We start from the raw sequence: 19425 nt of genomic DNA, 5'->3' as shown, positions 1-19425 counted from the left end.
GGTGTCACTGGCCAAACCTGTTCTTAGTGTTCTAACACCATTATATAATTCAGGCCAGGCTACTTGTGAGACAGTAGTCATGTTCCCAAGTTCTTGTGTTCACAAGGACAAGAGCATATCACAGATGAAAAAACTCATGTTTCATCAGAATGAAATGGGACATTGCCTTGAAATCTTTTCATAGTTAATTTCTTAGCGGAATAGGGTCCTCGGTGGATTCAACTATTGAAGGAAGATCTTGTGAAACAGACATGATACATTTCTATTACTGTGTTATACAGATAACCCTGTGGAAATGGTCAATCCAGATTTAAGCAAAGCCTTTGTTTTTGTCCCATACTGGTGACCTCATATAAAGATGAAACAGGTGGTAGCTGAAAGCAAACAGCGTAGACAGGAAGAGAAGCAGTTATGGAACATAAAAATTAAATGAATTGTCTGGGGGGTACTGGAGGATCAAAAAATGACAAGTGGTGTTTACAAGGACAAGAACATATCACAGATAGTCCATTCCAATGCCTTGGATCAACTTATCCACATCCCCACCAGGGGCAGCAATATCCTAGTTCTGGTCATTACCACCATGGGCGACCAGACCAGAGGTCAATTCCTCATTGGTCGGATCCGACCCTAGACATCCATATCCCGCCCCCACCACACATTAGGGAAACCACAGTAAAAATTTCTCCAAAGCCAACTTCACACTTAAGACAGAAATGGCAAACTTCATGACACCCATGCAGATGGACAATAGAGGTACGACTGCTGAATCCTACATAAATGCACTTTATAAGCACTTACACGAGTGCATGGATCGTGCTATCCCTAACAGAACCAAGATGCTATCCTCCAAAAAAGGAAGCCAATCTGGTGGTCCCGTGCTATAAACAAACTCTACAATAGAAGAAAGAAACTGTTGCAAAAAAAAGAGTAAAATCCCATGATTGGAGGAACTCCCTGGTCAGCCTCAGTAAGAAGCTGAGATCCCTCGTGAAATCCTCCAAAGCTAGTTACAAAAACAAAATCGCCACTGATTCTAAAGACAGCCACAAAGCATTCTATAGCTATGTCAGGAATCTCAATGGCAACACTCAGATCTGCTCTAAGTTACAGCACAATGGCACTAAATATACAGAACCAGCTGATATTGCCAACATCCTGGCAGATAGGTTCAGTGCTAGCTTTACGCCCCTCTCACCCCCTAAAGGGCCCATCTCTATACTGGAAGAATGCAAAGTTCCTGTAATCATGGCTGCACAGGTAAAAACCACACTCTTCAAAGCCAAGAACACAGCATCCATGGGACCTGACAACATCCCAGGCTTCGTTCTACATGAACTACAGAATGAACTGGCACCCCACTTAATCACCATGTTCAGTCATAGCCTCACCTCAAGCTTTGTGCCCACTGAATGGCACACAGTGATGGTTATCCCACTCCACAAAGGGGGAGCCACCACAGACCCTGGGAACTACCACCCCATTAGCCTAACGAGCCTGGTCTGCAAGGCCACAGAACGTATCATCATGGAACTTATAAACAAAGACATTATTAATCTCCAAACTCAGTTTGGGTTTGTAAAAGGCAGCTCATGTCTCTTAAACCTGATAGACTTCTTTGAAGCAGTCACCAAAGCCATAGACTAGGGTAAGGTGGTTCACACAGCCTATGTAGATCTCGCTAATTCTTTTGACACTATCCCCCACTCTGGAATTATATATAAACTCACTAAACTAGGTATAAATCCCTGTGTCACAAGATGGGTTGCCAACTGGCTCAATGACAGAACCCACATTGTGAAAGTAGCAGCCTCCAAATCCGACTTCAGACCAGTGACAAGTGGAGTACCACAGGGTTCAGTCCTGGGTCCTCTCCTGTTTCATATCTACTTTTCTGAAGTACAGGCTAACACAGAAGGTCTTTGGCTAACGAAGTTTGTAGATGACTTGAAACTAGGAGCCATAATCAAAACTCCTAATGATGTGGACATCCTACAAAAGGGCCTCACTGAGACAGATGCCCGGTGTCAAAGCCATGGCCTCCAGCTCAATGCCAAAAAGTGCATTGTCATCCCCCTTTGGTAAAACTCTGTACCCATCAGTTACCACATAGGTGGTAGTCTACTTAACACCAAAAGTGTGATAAGAGACCTTGGGACACAGGTGGACAGTAGTCTCTCCTTTGATAATCACATCGCCACAGTAGTCAGAAAATCCTTCTACGAGGCACACCTCATCACAAAAGGTTTCTCATCCAGGAAAAAAGAGATCATTGTTCCCCTCTACTCGGCACTGATTAGACCCATTATAGAGTACAACGCCCCTTTTGTTATGTACCTCACAAGACTCACAAAGAGGATTACCGGCCTCAAACAGATGTCCTACACAGACAGTCTCAAAAAACTCCGGCTTTACTCCATTGCATATTGCCTACTCAGAGGCGATCTCTGCCTAACATTCAAAGCTATGTCAAACCCAAAGCTGTTGGACATGCTCCACTTAAAGAAATCCCAATCCCTCCAAGCTACATGCTCTAGGGACCTAAACCTTGTCACCGCAATAAACACAATATGCTGGAGGGATAGATTCCTTTCCCAGAAACTTCCCATACTCTGGAACAAACTACCTATCTATATCAAACAAAGCTCCTCATTAGCACTCCTCAAGAAAAATCTTGATGATTGGATGGGAAATAGGAAATTCACCCCGGGGATCACCTCTGTGGCTCTGCTCGACAGAGGCACAGGAAAATCATTTTCTTGGGTGGCAGAAGCCAGGGTACCTTTTTTGGCTAGGCTTATATAGGCCCTAGGGCCAATAGCCTAGTATCTACCTGTGAAGAGGTAATTGGCCCTCAGTCCAAGTATAGTCAGTGTATTAATCTGTCTCTCACAGAGGGTGTGGAAAATTAAACCAATCTGTAGATGAAATCAAGGATGGGAATGGCAATAGGGGAGTGAGTAGACATGAGAAGGGACCTTATGAGACTGGAAACATGGCCTAAGAGGTAGTACAGGATATCCTCAAAGTACCCTTCCAAGAATGTGGTGCTGCACCTGGAAATTACATTCTTGGGACAGAATACATAAGTTCAAGACTCAGGCTAAAAAAAAAAACTGAAGCATGGAAATAATCTGGTAATTATCATTATGGAAAATCTAAACCACCAGGCACAATGTGAAAGAGTAGCTACAAAGTTAAATCAAGTATTGTGTATCATATCTAGGTTCAAGTGACAGGAAAGGTGGTAATGCCCCTTCACCAGTCATATCCCACAATGGGAGTACTGTGTGCAGTTCTGGAGGCCTTATAGGGAAAAGAGAAGTCATGATGCTGGGGAAGGTGTAGGAAAAAGGTTGCTGTGATAGAGAGGGAGACTGAAGTAATGTATGGTATAAGATGTGAGGCTAGAATAGTTTAACATTCCTTGAAAAGATAAGAGATGAAGCGAAGATATGCCTATATACAGAAAGAAATTGATGGGGAAATGTGCAGAGATTAAATTGCAAAGGAATGATAGGACAGAGTGCGACATAACAGAAAGAACAAGGAAATGCTTTTTTCAAGATAAGAGAAAGCACTTATAGAGGGGGCAGGGGAAAAGCAAAACCTTTTACTAAATGGGTAGTTGAAGCAAAGAGGTATGAGGCTTTTAGATCAGCTTGAGATTATGTGAGGGCTTGGAACGAAGGAGAAAAGATTTTGTCATTCTAACTGTAACTCTCTTTTTTAATGATAATTTATGATTTCATATCCTGATGTTAGACATTGTGTTATATTGTGCTATATTATCTTTTTCTTTCTTCCACTGTTTTGAGCACAGTCCTCTGAATAACAGAGTACAATGCATCACAGTTTGTGTTTTTATTATTAATATCACCCTTATATCATGTTTAATATGTTGTCATGAAAGTTACCACAAAGCCTCATTTTCAATTAATATATCTCAATTTTTTTCATTTTTCAGAGAGATAAAGTGGCCCAAAACACTCATCCAAAAGCAGTAATGCAGTAAGTACACAATTTCAGTTATACTTTGGAACAGAGTAATTGTTGCTGCATAAAAGTATAGATAAACTAGTGAGCTTTCACTGACTTTGCATTTTCATGACTGTAATTAAATTTTCACCACTACCAATGTCTCTAATCTGAAGGATTTTTTTTCTAAAACTAAGGAATAAAGTTTACTTGTAGCTAATAGAAATCAAAAAGTACTGATAACAGAATCTCACCATATTAGTCCTATAGTACCAACTTCAGTCATAAAGCCCTGATAAACAGCCTGTCCTTGGTTGCATGCAAGGTTAGCTACAACCTTGCATTAATAAGACAATGTGTTTTTATTGACAATTTTTAGGAAAATGGTTGGCATGGTGACATGTTTACTCTTAGGAGAGGAACAGACGGTATCTATCACCATACCAATGCTGATACCAAGACACAGTGTTTTTTGCAGATATCACATTTTTACAGCGTATGGTCTGCTCTCAGTAACTTAAAGTCATTACTTGTTTTGACTCAAAAGACCATAGTTTTTTAAATTTCCAGACTACTGCTTCTTGGGTGAATTGTTTTGTATGCATATCCATTGTTATTGCACCACCAAAATTTTATATATGAGATGGTAAAATAGCATTACTGGATCAACATGACAGCATTACAAGTGTAAACAGAGAACTATGTACATTGGAGGTGTCATGGTTCTCCACTAGGCACGTAGGACATGCCATGGTCCTGTGGTGTGCTCATGTTAGATGTTGCTTCTGTGTACTAAGAATCCAGTACAGTTTGTCAGCCTGACTGCTGCAGGGTTGTTAACCAGTGAGTTTCAGATGTTGTTAAACAGAATCATTCACATATTTGTGGTCTGCTTTGGAGAATGAGTAACAGCTGGGTGGTTATAAATGGAAAGCAGGAGAGCGTAGGATTTCTAATTGATAGTTTTAGTTCTGAGCAGTACTGCTCATTGGCTGCCACAACAAGGAGATCATGAGTGATGCAGCTCTGGGACTGGCTTAAAGAATTGTGCCATACTCTGAATTATGTACTAGTGCTAGGAAAAACACTGTGTACATGGGATGTGTTCTGACTCTGTAATATGTATACATTGGGGTCTGTGTACTGTGTACATGGGATGTGTTCTGACTCTGTAATATGTATACATTGGGGTCTGTGTACTGTGTACATGGGATGTGTTCTGACTCTGTAATATGTATACATTGGGGTCTGTGTACTGTGGACATGGGAAGGGGAGTCGGCTATACAGAATGTACATGGGAGATGCCTTGACTCTGCAATATTTATATAGGAGGCCCTGTGTACCTGTATTATGTACATGGGAAAGGTCATGGCCCTGCTGAACATAGCAGATGCCATGGCTCTGTATTACATATATTGGAATACCTTGTTTCCAAAATAATGTATGTGGGTAGTGCTGTGACTATATGGAAGGTGATCTGGCTTTGCAGTATGTATATAGGAGTGGCACAGCTTTGCATTGTATTTGTGGAAGATATAATGCATTGAATTATGTATGTGTTGTGACTACAATGTGTTTATGGGAAATGCCTTGACTCTGCTATATTTAGATAGGAGTTTGTGTGGGACTATATTATGTATATGGGAAGTATCATGTCTGTACAGTATACACACACACACACACACATATATATATATATATATATATATATATATATATATATGTATGTATATATATATATATATATATATATATATATATATATATGACTGATATATATTTTATATATATATATATATCTATATATATATATATATATATATATATATATATATATATATATATATATATATATATATATATATATATATATATATATATATATATATATCACGCGGTGGCACAGCGGTAGCGTTGTTGCCTCACAGCAAGAGGTTCTCCTGTTCGATTCGTGGCTGGAGTGCCTTCTGTGTGGAGTCTGCATGTCCTCCCTGCGGTCGTGTAGCCTCCAAAAGACATGCGTGAATGGGCGTGCCTTCGCCGAAGGTTGGGCGTCGGGCTGGCAACTCGGCACCATAAAAATTGACTGCCAATCATTAGTGGACCGGAGTTCCGCTATGGCGACCCCTAACTGGGAAAAGCCGAAAAGACAAACATACATATATATATATATATATATATATATATATATATATGTGTGTGTGTGTGTGTGTGTGTATATATATATATATTATATATATATATATATATATATATATATATATATATATATATATATAATGTGTATGTGTGTGTATAATTGTCTCTCTCTCTCTCTCTATATATATATATATATATATATATATATATATATATATGGCTTCATTTCTAAATCGCAAAGCCCATATTACTGACTCTGAACATCCTGAGACGACAGTAATGCAAGTCAGAATCCTGAATGTCAGATTTTAAATATGGTAAGTAAACACTTGGCCAACATGCCTTGTTCTCTACTGTAGTGTGATCCTGAAATTGGTATATTTAGTTGAGGGGTGTGGGGGTGCATTGTGAATTTCAATATAAGAACCCCTACTTATTCATGTCTCATGTAAGAACTAGTTCAACTTCCCTAAATTTCCAATATCAATGTCTCATGCACAGCCTTTGCAGATGATTTAAATATATGTCTAGCTAATCCTATTTCAGACATCCCTAAAACTTTAAATATTATTGATTTTTTCAATAAAATTTCTAATTACAAATTGAACCTAAAAAAAATCACTATCACTCCCTCTTAAGACCAACTATGATTCATTAAAAACTACTAATATTAATCAAATTCTATTAAGCACAATGTTGAAATATCTATGAGTCACTTTTCACCAAAATTCATTCCTCAATTACAAAGCCAATATCTTGACATTTGGTAACATATTCTTGAGGACATAAAGAGTAGGTTTAACATCAAATTTTCATTTTGTTTGAAAGATGCCATAGTATAAAATGCATATATTCTCAAAGCTCATCTTCTTCATGACAACATATTTCCAAAAAAAAATCCTAAAAATATCACTTTGACACTGAGTAAATTTATTTGGATGCCCAAATCAATACATATCACATACAACAAATTAACCTCATTTAAACTAAATGGAGGAGTTAGGCTTCCCAATTTCTACCTTTACTACTTAATTATAAATTCAAATAGACTGCTATGTATAGTTACATTTGATCATCACAAAAATCCATGGTGTCTTTACTGACTAGTACTCTAAAATCTTATCCATATAGCCCCCTAACTATTCTATTTCTTAATTCCAAAACTTAAAATTCATAAAACTCTCATCAATTTGGTCGTCATTCAAAACCTTACTAAAATTATTAAAAATCAACTCAATCCAGAATTTGTTTCAACCTATAAACGTTAATCCTAATATAACACTATCAAAAAATAAGCTCAACCTAATTTCCCCAATCAAAAACATACTAGTGAATGACTTCACGTTTTATCCCATTATTTGTTGAACAAATTAGATTACACCTTACCCTTCCTAAACGGTATCTACCTCTTAATAATTAAATCACAAATACTCTCTCACCTTTATGCCCTAATGAGCCCCATCTTGAAAATAAGATCACTTTCGTCAAATAATAAGAAGTTATGTACCTACCATAACGTTCCATGTTAGTTGTCATCTTCTCGCCTCCTTTCTTGCTGGATGGGTTCGGAGCTGATCCTCGGCTCCGACTCGGCCTATACTATAGCTCGAGAGCTATTTTTTACCGGCTCGAGGCAGCCCTATATCCCACAATACCATGAGCTAACTCCCCAGATCTCGTTTGGCAGCTAACACATAGCATAGAATTTTTTGTTACCAACAAAAAAACAATATATATATATATATATATATATATATATATATATATATATATATATATATATATATATATATATATATATATATATATATATATATATATAAACAGTCTCCCTGGCAATAGTAGTCATGATATGGGAACCTTGGAAAAAGGGGCAACATCATGAAATAGAAGGATCTCAGAACCTTCAAGTCTGTCTAGGCTAGGGGGCAGGAGGGAGGGATGCAAGAAAGAAGGCGAGAAGAAGACAACTAACATGGAACGTTATGGTAGGTACATAACTTCTTAATGTTAAGTTGCCATTCTCGCCTTCATTCTTGCTGGATGGGACAGCGTCCCTTGCACCTTGGTCCTGGGTGGCTCAATGGAACAGACTCCTGAGTACAGTGGAACCAAAGTCAGCTCTATTTCTGGATGTTATATCCAGTTTGTAATGGGTAATAAAGGTATGTTGAGAAGCCCAAGTAGCTGCTGCACAAATGGCATCTAAAGGTAACCTTGCTTGAAAGGCTGTTGAAGTCTATAGCGCCCTGGTTGAATGAGCCTTAGGTTTTGAAGGAAGTTGTTTATGTCTCAGCTCGTAGACAAAGGTAATGATGGAAGCTAACCATCTGGAAAGGGTTACCCTTGAAACTGGAAGTCCTTTCCTCCCATCAGCATAAGAAAGGAAGAGTTGTTCTGACTTCCTGAATTGTTTTGTCTGTCTAGATAGTACTGCAATTGGCGATGAACATCCAAGGAATGTAGTTTCTGTTCAGCCCGGTTTGAATAATTTGGGAAGAAAACCGGCAAGTGAATAGTGTGATTCAGATTTGATTCAGAAGAAACTTTAGGTAGAAAGGAAGAGTTTGTTCTGAGAGCTACTCTGTCTTTATGAAAGACCAAATAAGGGGAACGGGTAGACAAGGCTTGAAGCTCCGACACTCTGCCGGCAGAAGTTATAGCCACTAGAAACAGAGTCTTCCAAGAGAGGAGCTTGAGAGAACAAGAAGCTGCAGGCTCAAAGGGAGGAAGAATTAGTGAAGATAACACTAAATTCAGGTCCCATTGTGGAGGAGGATCCTTAATGGGAGGTCTGAGTAAGAAAATGTCCTTGAGGAAAGCTTTACAGAGTTTATGGGACATAATACTGGTTTCCGAAAGTCCTACATGGAAATTGGCAATGGCCGCTAGTTGAACTCTGATGGTGGTTGCCGATGAACCTGCATGAAAAAGCTCTGCCAGAAAATCAAGAACTTTTTGAATTGGAGCATTAAAAGGGTCTAAGGACCTAGCTTGTGCCCAAAAGGAAAAACGCTTCCATTTGCTCGCATAAGTCTTCCTGGTATTAGACTTATGGGAGGCAAGAATAATGTCACGGACAGGAAGAGAAATGAGGGGAAGCCTGGCTATGGTTGGAAGTGGAGCAACCAAACTGTGAGGTTGAGGGACTGAAGAGACTGGTGCAGCTTGCCTGTCAGATGGGTCAGAAGATCTGGAAATGGTTCCAGATGCCAGGGCTGTTCCAGAAGGTATCGGTGCAGGAACGGAAACCATACTTGTTGAGGCCAGTAAGGAGCAATGAGGATCATTTTGGATCTCAATGCAGTTGCTTTCTGAATTAACTTTGGGATCAACGGAAAAGGGGGAAAAGCGTATGGAAGCCCCCGAGGCCAATCATGGACTAGAGCGTCTCTGGGGGGGTGGCCTGGTAGGGGGAAGAGAGTGAAGAAGTCGAGGCACTTGCTGTTTTGAGTTGTTGCAAAAAGGTCGCAGCAAGGCTGGCCCCACTTCTGGAAAATTCTCTCTACTACCGCTTGATTTAGAGACCACTCGTGAGGCATGAGAATTGTTCTGCTCAATCTGTCTGCTATGACGTTGGATCTCACTGGGATGTGCGTTGCTATCAGAAACTGTTGAGAGGAGATCGCCCACTGCCAAAGTCTGAGTGCTTCTCGACATAGGGGGTAGGACTTTGTTCTGCCCTGCTTGTTTATGTACCACACTACGGACATATTGTCCGTTTGAACTGCTATAGTGCCCGTGGGAAGAGAGTCCTGAAGGGCTTGCAACGATAAAAGCACTGCGCTCATCTCTAGGACATTTATGTGCAGGTGGCATTCTAATTGTTGCCACATGCCCTGGACAGTCCTGCCCTGATAATGCCCCCCCACCCGATCAGGGAGGCATCCGTTGTCACCGTGGCAACTGGAGGGGGAATAACAAAGGGTCTGCCCTGAAGAAGTTGAGGGGAGACTATCCACCAGGCGAGGTATTTCTTGCAAGTCGGGGTTATCAATATGTTGTGAGTCATAGGAATTTGTTGGTAGGACCACTGAGAGAAAAGCATCCACTGAAGAATTCTCATATGGAAGCAGGCTAAGGGAAGAAGGGATATCGCCGCTGCCATGAGGCCCAATGTTTTCAGTACTAACTTGACTTGAACTTTGTTGGACTGAATCAGAAGGTGGAAATTCTGCCATATATCTATCACTCTCTGAGGTGTTAAAGTTGCAGACATTTCTGTGGTGTTTAACACGGCGGCTATGAAGTTTATACATTGACAAGGTGACAAGAAGGATTTTGCAAAATTTATGGAAATACCTAACCTGTTGCAAATGTGAATGGTGTAATCCCTGGTTATGATAAGATGCTGCTTGGTGGTAGCGGTAATGAGCCAGTCATCTAAATATGGAAACACCTGGAATCCTTTTTGTCTCAGGTGAGGCGTGACCACTGCCAAACATTTGGTGAACACCCGGGGGGCTGTGGTGAGACCAAAGGGCAGGGCTCTGAATTGGTAATGACTGGCTCCCAGCCGAAAGCGGAGAAACCTCCTGGAGCACCTGTGTATCTTTGTGATAGTACGCGTTCTGTAGGTCCAACGAGCACATCCAGTTGTCTCTGCCCAAGAAGGGCAGAATGGACTGCAGCATTACCATCCGAAATTTTGTCTTCTGCACAGATTTGTTCAGTCTGCTGAGATCCAAAATGATTCTCCAGTCTCCTGTCTTTTTTGGTACCAAAAAGAACCTGGAGTAGATTCCGGATCCTAGCTGGTCTGCTGGGACTGCCTGGATGACTCTTTTTTTTTTTTTTTTTAACAGCTTTTCTATTTCCAGCTGTGCCTGACCCCTTTGTCTGGGTGGTACGTCTGGGAGGGGTCTTGGCAATTGATTTGGAGGAGAAATGAAGGGGATTTTGTAACCCTCGGATATAATCAACTGTACCCATTTGCCTTGAGAGAGGGATTGCCAGGCTTCCGGGTACAGAGATAATCTTCCCCCGACTGCCTCCAAAGGTGGACAGTCGGGCAGCTTCTCAGGGATGCTGAAAGGGTTGGTCAGGGAAGGACTCCCTGGAACCCTGGTTCTGTGGACCCCCTCTGCCCCTGGGGCGGCATCTATTGTTCCCCCCTGCCTCTAGGGGGAATTTCACCACGTGCGGTGGGCGTGACTCCCTGTGGTTTACAGAACCACATCTTTCCACCCTTCTGACCTTTGGGGTATGGTCTAGATGGTGTGGAAAAGTGGACTCCCACGGCAGAGAGAGTCCTTACCATCTTGCTCGCACCTGGTGAGGGTATTCTTCACCTGAGGTCCAAACAATTCTGAACCATCAAAGGGGGTGTTGGTGAAGGACACCTTGAAGGGATCAGCAAAATTACAGAGTCGCATCCAGGCATGACATCTCAACGCAACACCTGTGCCTGCGGCCCTACTCGCTCCATCGGCTGCATAAGAGATAAGCCGCATGGAGGAATTGGCAATGGAATTCAGGGTAGCCAGCTGGGAGTTAATCTTCTCCTGATACCCTGCAGCAGAAGGATCCTGTACAGTTTCACCCAGTTCTTTGAGCAAATCTCTCTGAAGGCGGGTGAAATGACATAAATAGTTCAGCGATCACATAGCAAAGGTCGCTGAAGCAAATGTCCGCTTACCGTACCTGTCCATGGTCCTGGACTCTTTGTTAGGAGGATGAACAGGTACAGAAGGATCAGCTAATTCCTTCTTAGTGGCAGCTGCTACCACCATAGCATCTACCAAGACACCTTTGGTGAGAAATGTCTTGTCCACCGTAGCAGAAATAAATTTTGAGGGCCTCCTAGGGGTAGGTTCCATGGAGTCAGGAGCTGCCACGCCTTTCTGGCCACCACTCCCATCAGTGGATCGAAAGAAGGGGACACCCAGGAGGTGGAAGGGTGAGATCCAAAGGCATCAAGGTAAACCGACTCGTCCTCGGAGGGTTTGAGTGTGGACCAATTCCCCCTCTGTTTCAGAATCTCTAGTATGTCTGAAAAGGAGACATCTTCAGAGGGGGATCTAGGGGAGCCCTCAGCTCATCCAAGTCGGTGTCCGTGGTTACAGACTCACGGGAGTCTACGTGCTTCCTCTTGCACTTTCTTTTCCTAGGTGACTCTCCTGAAGCTTCAGGATAGGCCTCGGAGGAGGATGAGACACCCAAAGTGGGTACCCTATGCGTTGAATCTCTGCTATCAGTTTCAAGAGGATGGCCAGGGACCGTAACAGGCACTGTGAAGGGAGGAGCTGAAGAACCTAACCTTGGAGCAGACACTGGATCCAGCACGAACCTAATCACCTCGAAAGCCCCCCTATCAGGCACCGAAGACAGTCCCGGCTCCAAAGACACCAGAACCACCCCCGGCACCGACAGAGAAGGCTCCGAGAATGATGTCGGGGCCGAACTAACCAGAGCCGACGCTCCGAGAGGGAGACCGGGGTCGGACAAGGGTCCGATGCCACTCGCCCCCTCAGAGGCGACAATGGAGTCTCGGCGCCTGGACTTCTCCACGGACGGTACCAATGAAGAAGTCTGAGCCAACAACGTCGGAGCCGAAGGTGGAAGTATCGGCTCCGACGTGGGCAAGGTTACAGTTCCGACAAACTCTGGCTCCGAACTCGACTGGAGAGTCGGAGGAGGAATCGAAGGTGGCACCGAGGGAGCCACAGTCTGGTGAAATGGGTTTTGGAGTATTTGGGCCAGTGCCTGAGATTTTATGAGTCTACTGACCACCCTCTCAATATCGTGGTCGGAAAGCCTAGACGACCTGGAGGAATGATTCCTATGACTCCGCTCTGATAGAAGGGGTGATCTTGGAGCCGATCGAACGGACTCTAAAGAAGGGGATCTAGAGCGCTTGCGCGCTGATGTAGACTCCGGTACAGGTTTCGGAGCGGGTACGATCTTGCTCACATCGGCTCTGACTGGAGCCATGTCAGAACAATCTCAGTTTCGCCAGCTCTCGACTCAGAAGCTGGTGCCGAGGGCTTGGCGGGCTTAGACGACTTCCCCAAGCCAGACTTGGATGGGGAGTCATCGGGCTTCAATAAGCCCCTCAAAATAAGTTTATTACGACGCTCCTGCAGGACTCTTGAACTAAATCCGTGGCAGACGGAACAAGAGTCCTGCAGGTGCAAAGGTCCCAAGCAGTAGACACAAGAAGTGTGACCTTCTGTCAGAGACATTTTCTGACAGCACGAGTCACACTTCTTGAATCCCGAGACCTTAGCTTATTTAGACATAGTTACCCTAAAGACAGTAACACAGTCAGCACACCCACTCACTCGACTTTCACACCAAGGGGGAGTTAAGGGGCTGACTAAAAACAACAACTCACACACACAATAATGGGGGAGAGTAAAAAAAAAAAAACTAAAGCCTGTAGGCCCGATTAGAAAATTTAACTAAAGGGGTGGGTAGGTCTTAACGAAAAAATTACTAATAGGTAATTTAGGTAAAACTATATCAATGGGAACTAATCTGACAAAAACTAACCTCAAGTTTAGAAGAATTTGCTAAAATTTCTTTTACTGACCTGAGCCGGCAAAAAAAGGCAACCTCGCAGCGAAGCGGCAAACGAGATCTGGGGAGTTAGCGCATGGTATTGTGGGATATAGGGCTGCCTCGAGCTGGTAAAAAATAGCTCTCGAGCTATAGTATAGGCCGAGTCGGAGCCGAGGATTGGCTCCGAACCCATCCAGCAAGAATGACAACTTAACATCTTTGGTTCTTCTTTTGTTCTGTAAAAACTCTTTCCAGTGCATATAAACTTATTATAAATTATAAACAGCAAAATAAATATCTAATATACTCTTATTGGAAAATATTTACTCTGTCAATTTATACAATGGTATATTAACCAAAATATTCCAAATGAATAATAAATTCCATTAAAATTATTTATACACATTTGATTATACTAAATGACACATAATTAACTCCCTATAAATTGGCTAAATGCTCCTTCAGCCATTCAGCTTCCTGCATAGCCTGTGTTACTATACTTCATAACATATATTATCAATACAGATGTGATCCTTCATTTGTAATTTATTTGCTCTGCTATCATCTATATCTATACCAGCTTGCTTGCAAAAACAACCTTTATTAGTTTGTATATAGTGTGTATAATTTGTTTTTCTGAATTTATTCTCATCAGTTGTACTACTGGTTTATTCCTCTTTTGAATATTGTAACCTCTATTGTCAAACTCAAATAAAACTTTTAAACATTAAACAAAAAATGCAAATATGCATTAGAGAGGAAAAGACATTTGTAAAAAAGAAAGAGAGTTATGAAAGGATAAAAAACATGCCCTGGGATTCAGAAATCAGAAACATGCCTTTCCATGATTGTACAGAGACTATCACAGAATTGCTAAGATGAGTTATGCAGCACAAAGGCAATTATCAGTTAACTAGCAAGAATCTCATGGCGCATGTAGCAAATTAAGAAACCCATTCACAGAAATTACAGGATCTACACTGAGAGAGCGGTCTAGCAATTACAGCTAGGAGTATTGTGAACACCAGTGATGAGCAATTAGTATAATGAGCCTAAGTGTGTATGCACATATGATACCTCCCAACACCTAAAGAACAGCTGGAAGCTACAATAAATGGCACCCAGTATGCTTATATATGGTCTTACTATTTTAATTTGGGAAAACTGGGTGTATAGGAAAGTAAGAAAAAAAAGGGGATGACCAAGCAGAGGAACATATACAAGGACACGATTAGGGTAAGAGTGGGAGTAGGGAGGGGGCTGAAGGTTATACATTTTTGGAGGTCAGCTGCCCATTTTCTTTTCTTTTTTAAAGGGAATATGGGAGAGGTTGTAAGGGGAAGGGAAGGGAAGGAAAGAGGGTACAGATATGAACCAGTGGCACACAAATATAAAACATACTCAAATATTAACAGAGGTGGTACTGACATAAAGGGTGATGGGTTCGACAATGGAATTATTGAAAAAGAGTCAGAGGGAGGACAATTGGTAATCAATAGCATTGAACAACAAGCAATGGAGGGAGGTAACAAACAAGGAAGGTGAATCCCAGGATGGTATTCCACTCCTGACATTTGCTGCTTGGGCTAGTCACCACCATGACTGCACTTCCCACAGTTCCTTACAAGACGAACTTCTCCATTCAACCAATGGAGGCATCAAGCCACCACTCTAAAAATTTCACCACCTCTACCAACTCTTCCCACATGACAAATTGTGATCCCCTGATACTGTCACTGAAGGGAATGAAAGCACTTTGCGCTGGTGAATAATGACCAAAGGCTAATGAGGATGCTCCCAGGTCAACCCCACATCACCCAACAGGGCAGCACGCCTGGAGGCAGATGGTGTGCTAGCAGGAGAAAACTGGGGCCAATGGTGTGGTGGGGACAGATGTCACACCACTGGTGTAGCCGAGCAAGATTTTGCTGAAATTATTAACATATATTTATAGCAATAATACAACAAAAATCATATAAAATATAAAAAGGATAGCACAATAAGGGGAAGGGAGAGGCAGAAAAAGAATGTATGGTGTTGTGGCCCACATGGTCAAAGACATGCCATACGGACCTGGACAGAGGTAACACTTATGTAAACCAACATCCTATGCGAGTACTGTGCGGGTCTACTTTACAAGAATGAAATCTCACTTACCCGAAATTCATAACACCGAGATGAAAAGGTAGACAGCACCAGCACACTGATGTCCCGAAATACCAAATTACCACTGCAGGTAAGTAATCACTTGGCCATCCTAAACAAAAATGCAAACCGAAGAAAACCAAACCCACCCATGTGGGGGGCTGCACCCCCCCACGCCCCCCTAATTTAATATGCCAACTCCGAGATCGCACTACCATGGGGTAAGGGGCAAAGTTCACCAGTATATGGCCAAGTGGTTACTTATCTGGAGTGGAAAGTCTGTTCCAGGATATCGGTGTTGTGCGGTCGTCGGCCTTTTCGTCTCAGCATTTTAACAGTTGGGTAAGTGAACATTTGGGTTTCTGAAGGGGACCCCACTGTGCTGTTCCCCAGGCAGAGAAGGAATCATATCCAACAGACACAGCTATTATCAGGTGCTTGGTAAAGACTGTAAGGACAGCTGGTATGGAACAGGGTACTCAATGTGGTGTATCAAAAAAGTCAAGGTTATGCCAGCTGAAATTGCCACCAACTAGGGCATATGTTGGAGTTATGCATGGGCAGAATACAGCCAAAAGACCACAAATGGACCTCTATTCCCCACTCCCACCCCCTATCATGGACTCCCACCTCCTCACAATACACATCCCTCTACCCCACTCCACCATGCCACACATATATCCAGTCTGGGTTGTTGTGCACAGCCAATGGATGTGGCAAACACCATGCATGTTAGATGCCATAATGCAGTAAGTCTGTGCTGATAGTTGGCCATCTCCCAGCAAATATGTACTATGTGCATATCATGAACATATAGATTTAATTGTATGTGTGCAAACTATCATAAACTTAGTTTGTGCTACTGTAAAAATAACTGTGACAGAGCGGTTTCACTGTTACCTACACAAACTATACCATGGGTTATAGCTAAGCTGCTGTAATATAACTAAATAAAAAGTAACAGTGCAGTTAATCACACTCATAACTGCACCTGGAGAGATACACTATTCTCTTCTGGTACAGGAAGGCATTCTATGTTATTTCCCTGAGAGTACCAAAAAAAAAAGCAAGAACAACAAATACACCACACGTCACTTAAAAGTCCACTAAGGATCCATTTACCTATAAGGAAAATAAGACAGTAATCAGCCCTGCATGCTTATAATACCGCTTAAGGATCTCTTCTTCCAATTTGCTCAGCAGGTGAGGATGGCACTGCCGCAGGTTAATGAAGTGGTACTGGCATTGCTCGCCAAAGCAGCTTATGCCTGTTAACAGCATCCCATGAGCCTACATGTGAGGGTGCACATCTCTACCAGCTTCTAGATGGCACCTCTGTTCACACGGTAGTGTTTCACTATTCTTGTATTATAGAGTGCATAGTATATTATGTGCACGTGGATGACTTGGCACTCCTGAGTGTGACAATATGCATCTTTGTCAATACCAGCAGCAGCAGTGACACCCTCCTGTAAGACTGAACTAGGCATCCACTGTACAGTAGGGACCCTAATAAGATTCCTCAGTCAGGCATTCCCAGTGGTTCCTGTTCAGCAAATGTAGAAAGATCTTACTTTCTTTAGGCTATCACCTAGAAGCCCTGTCACCATCAAGGGGTCAAAATCCAGAAAAATATGGTAGCCTTATCACAGTCATGAATGTTGATTTTATTGACATGTGATGAGTAACTTGGAGCAGTTGTGCAGTGGAACCAGGCATAGTGCCACCACTGCACAGCACCAGAATTCATTACGTGGCATTATAATGTTAGGATGTGAACAACTGCATAGAAACATAATTCAGGGATCATAGTGCTTAAACTTTAACACTTCCGCTCCTCATTGCCTCTACAGTAATATATTTCTCCATGTCCCCAACAAAGTCATTGTCCATGCATGTATGCTCACTGTTCTTCAGTTAGTTATTTGAGTTTACAAATGTGACCAAACCTCTTAGAATGTCACAGTGAAATGCACAATGAGATAAATGTGTGAGTTATGTACTTTCATTTGAATGAGGCTCATTAGCATAAGAACCTTTAAATTGCACAATAAAAGAAGATGTGGCCAGTGCTGTCCTCATTACGCTATAGAAGCTAGGTAAATAAGCTGTAGAGCTGGAATGTAGAAGGAATACAGTGATTCCTACAAGCAATACAACACTTAAAAAGTGCTAAGTGATTGGGAAATGGTGCTTGTTTAATTTTTGCTGTTTTGCTGCTGCTTTACTTGTGAGCTGTTGGTGGGCACACATAACAGGTATAGGGTGCACTGCCAAAGTAAAGATGTGGCAGGTGTAGTGAAACACAGGTATGAGGTTTGTAGTCTTATGTACCATGCAGATAACACTCCAAACTGTAGGCCAAGGACTAAATGTGTCATAGCCAGTGCTGATATGCAGTTGTTGGGAGGTATCCTGCTTGTCATAAGTAAATGGATGATAACCTGTGTCAGGGTATAGTGTACTGTGTGTGTACTATAAGTGCAAATTATGTGAATGCAATCACTGAGTGTAGTACTGTGGCTTGTGTTTGATAGGGCTCCAACTAGCATAGCCCAGAGAACTGCTCAGAGTAGCCTTGTTGTTGGCATCCCTCCATGGCAGTACTTTTTGAATGATGTATCCTTACACATTTTACATTTATGACCTCCTATGTACTGCAGATGTGGCGAAAGCCTTTGTAGTAGTAATATAAGGTTGAGATGGGGACAAGTACACCACCATGAGGCATTATACTTGTATGCCAGGCTTTAGTGGGTTCTTCAAAAGCACACAACTTGGTTTGTGTCAGAAATCTCTGCATGGGATGTTAAAATAATTGCCTTTCTTCTAATTTGGTTCATTGTCTTCCTACAGCTGTACCAGAAAGTTGTAAGTCTGGGCTGAGCTATGAGTGTTGTGTTTAGGGATGGAGACATGACTGCAGATAACAGCAAGGGATTGTCTTGTGGGCTGACCTTTGGTAGGTCATGCTAACATGTGTGTTGTGCAAAAACACTGCATTTTGCCCCATGCTGGCTGAGTGTGCAGTGCCACCGGATATACTGCACGTAATAGGAGCAGTCTATATCACAGGCATGGAGGGTGGTGAACAATGGGAGTCTCATCCTGTGCTGGGCCCATTGCTCTTCTAAAGTTATGTGAGTAACACATGCATGACACAGCAACTGAAAGTGAGCTATGTCATAAAATGCCTGAATGGTATTCCCTCTCTCCTCTCTGGTAGATGTAAACCACATATGCTTCCCCATGTGCTTGTAGTGAGGCATTAAGAAACTTGTGGAGTATCCTTGAATATGCTTTGGATACACTAAAAGGGGCCTGTAACTAATATTCTCAAAACCACACCTACTTTGGTGTCCAGAAGGATAGGTGGTGACATATCTCAACCTGCTTCTATGTGGTGCTTCTATCTATATGATATTGTTTCACTATTTCTGAGTTGCGGGCAGCATGGTATGTTAAATGCAGATGGATGACTTGGCACTGATGATGTTGCTAATGTACGCCTTTGTGAATACCAGCAACAATGACACCCTCCTGCATATACATATACATATTCAGAAATGCAGTGGCTGCGCCATACATGTTTTCATGGTCCCTAGTACCCTAAGATTTTCCTGCAATCAAATTCTTTGCCAGTAGCATGTCTTCTCACA

At 42.2% G+C, this 19425-nt stretch overlaps 1 protein-coding gene across 1 annotated transcript in view; it reads left to right on the top strand.

Annotated features, from left to right (window-relative positions):
* The window catches only part of LOC122809378, a 385771-nt gene that overhangs the window by 76915 nt on the left and 289431 nt on the right, over nt 1-19425 (top strand). The window contains exon 4 of the mRNA XM_044080830.1: nt 3968-4011. Within this exon, the coding sequence (XP_043936765.1) occupies nt 3968-4011 (44 nt within the window). The remainder of the gene's footprint in view (nt 1-3967; nt 4012-19425) is intronic.

Source organism: Protopterus annectens, chromosome 8.part0, assembly GCF_019279795.1.
Source record: "Protopterus annectens isolate FY-2018-M chromosome 8.part0, PAN1.0, whole genome shotgun sequence".
NCBI lineage: Eukaryota > Metazoa > Chordata > Ceratodontiformes > Protopteridae > Protopterus > Protopterus annectens.
Note: the sequence above shows the minus strand (reverse complement) of the source record. Positions and strands in the feature narration are given on the sequence as shown.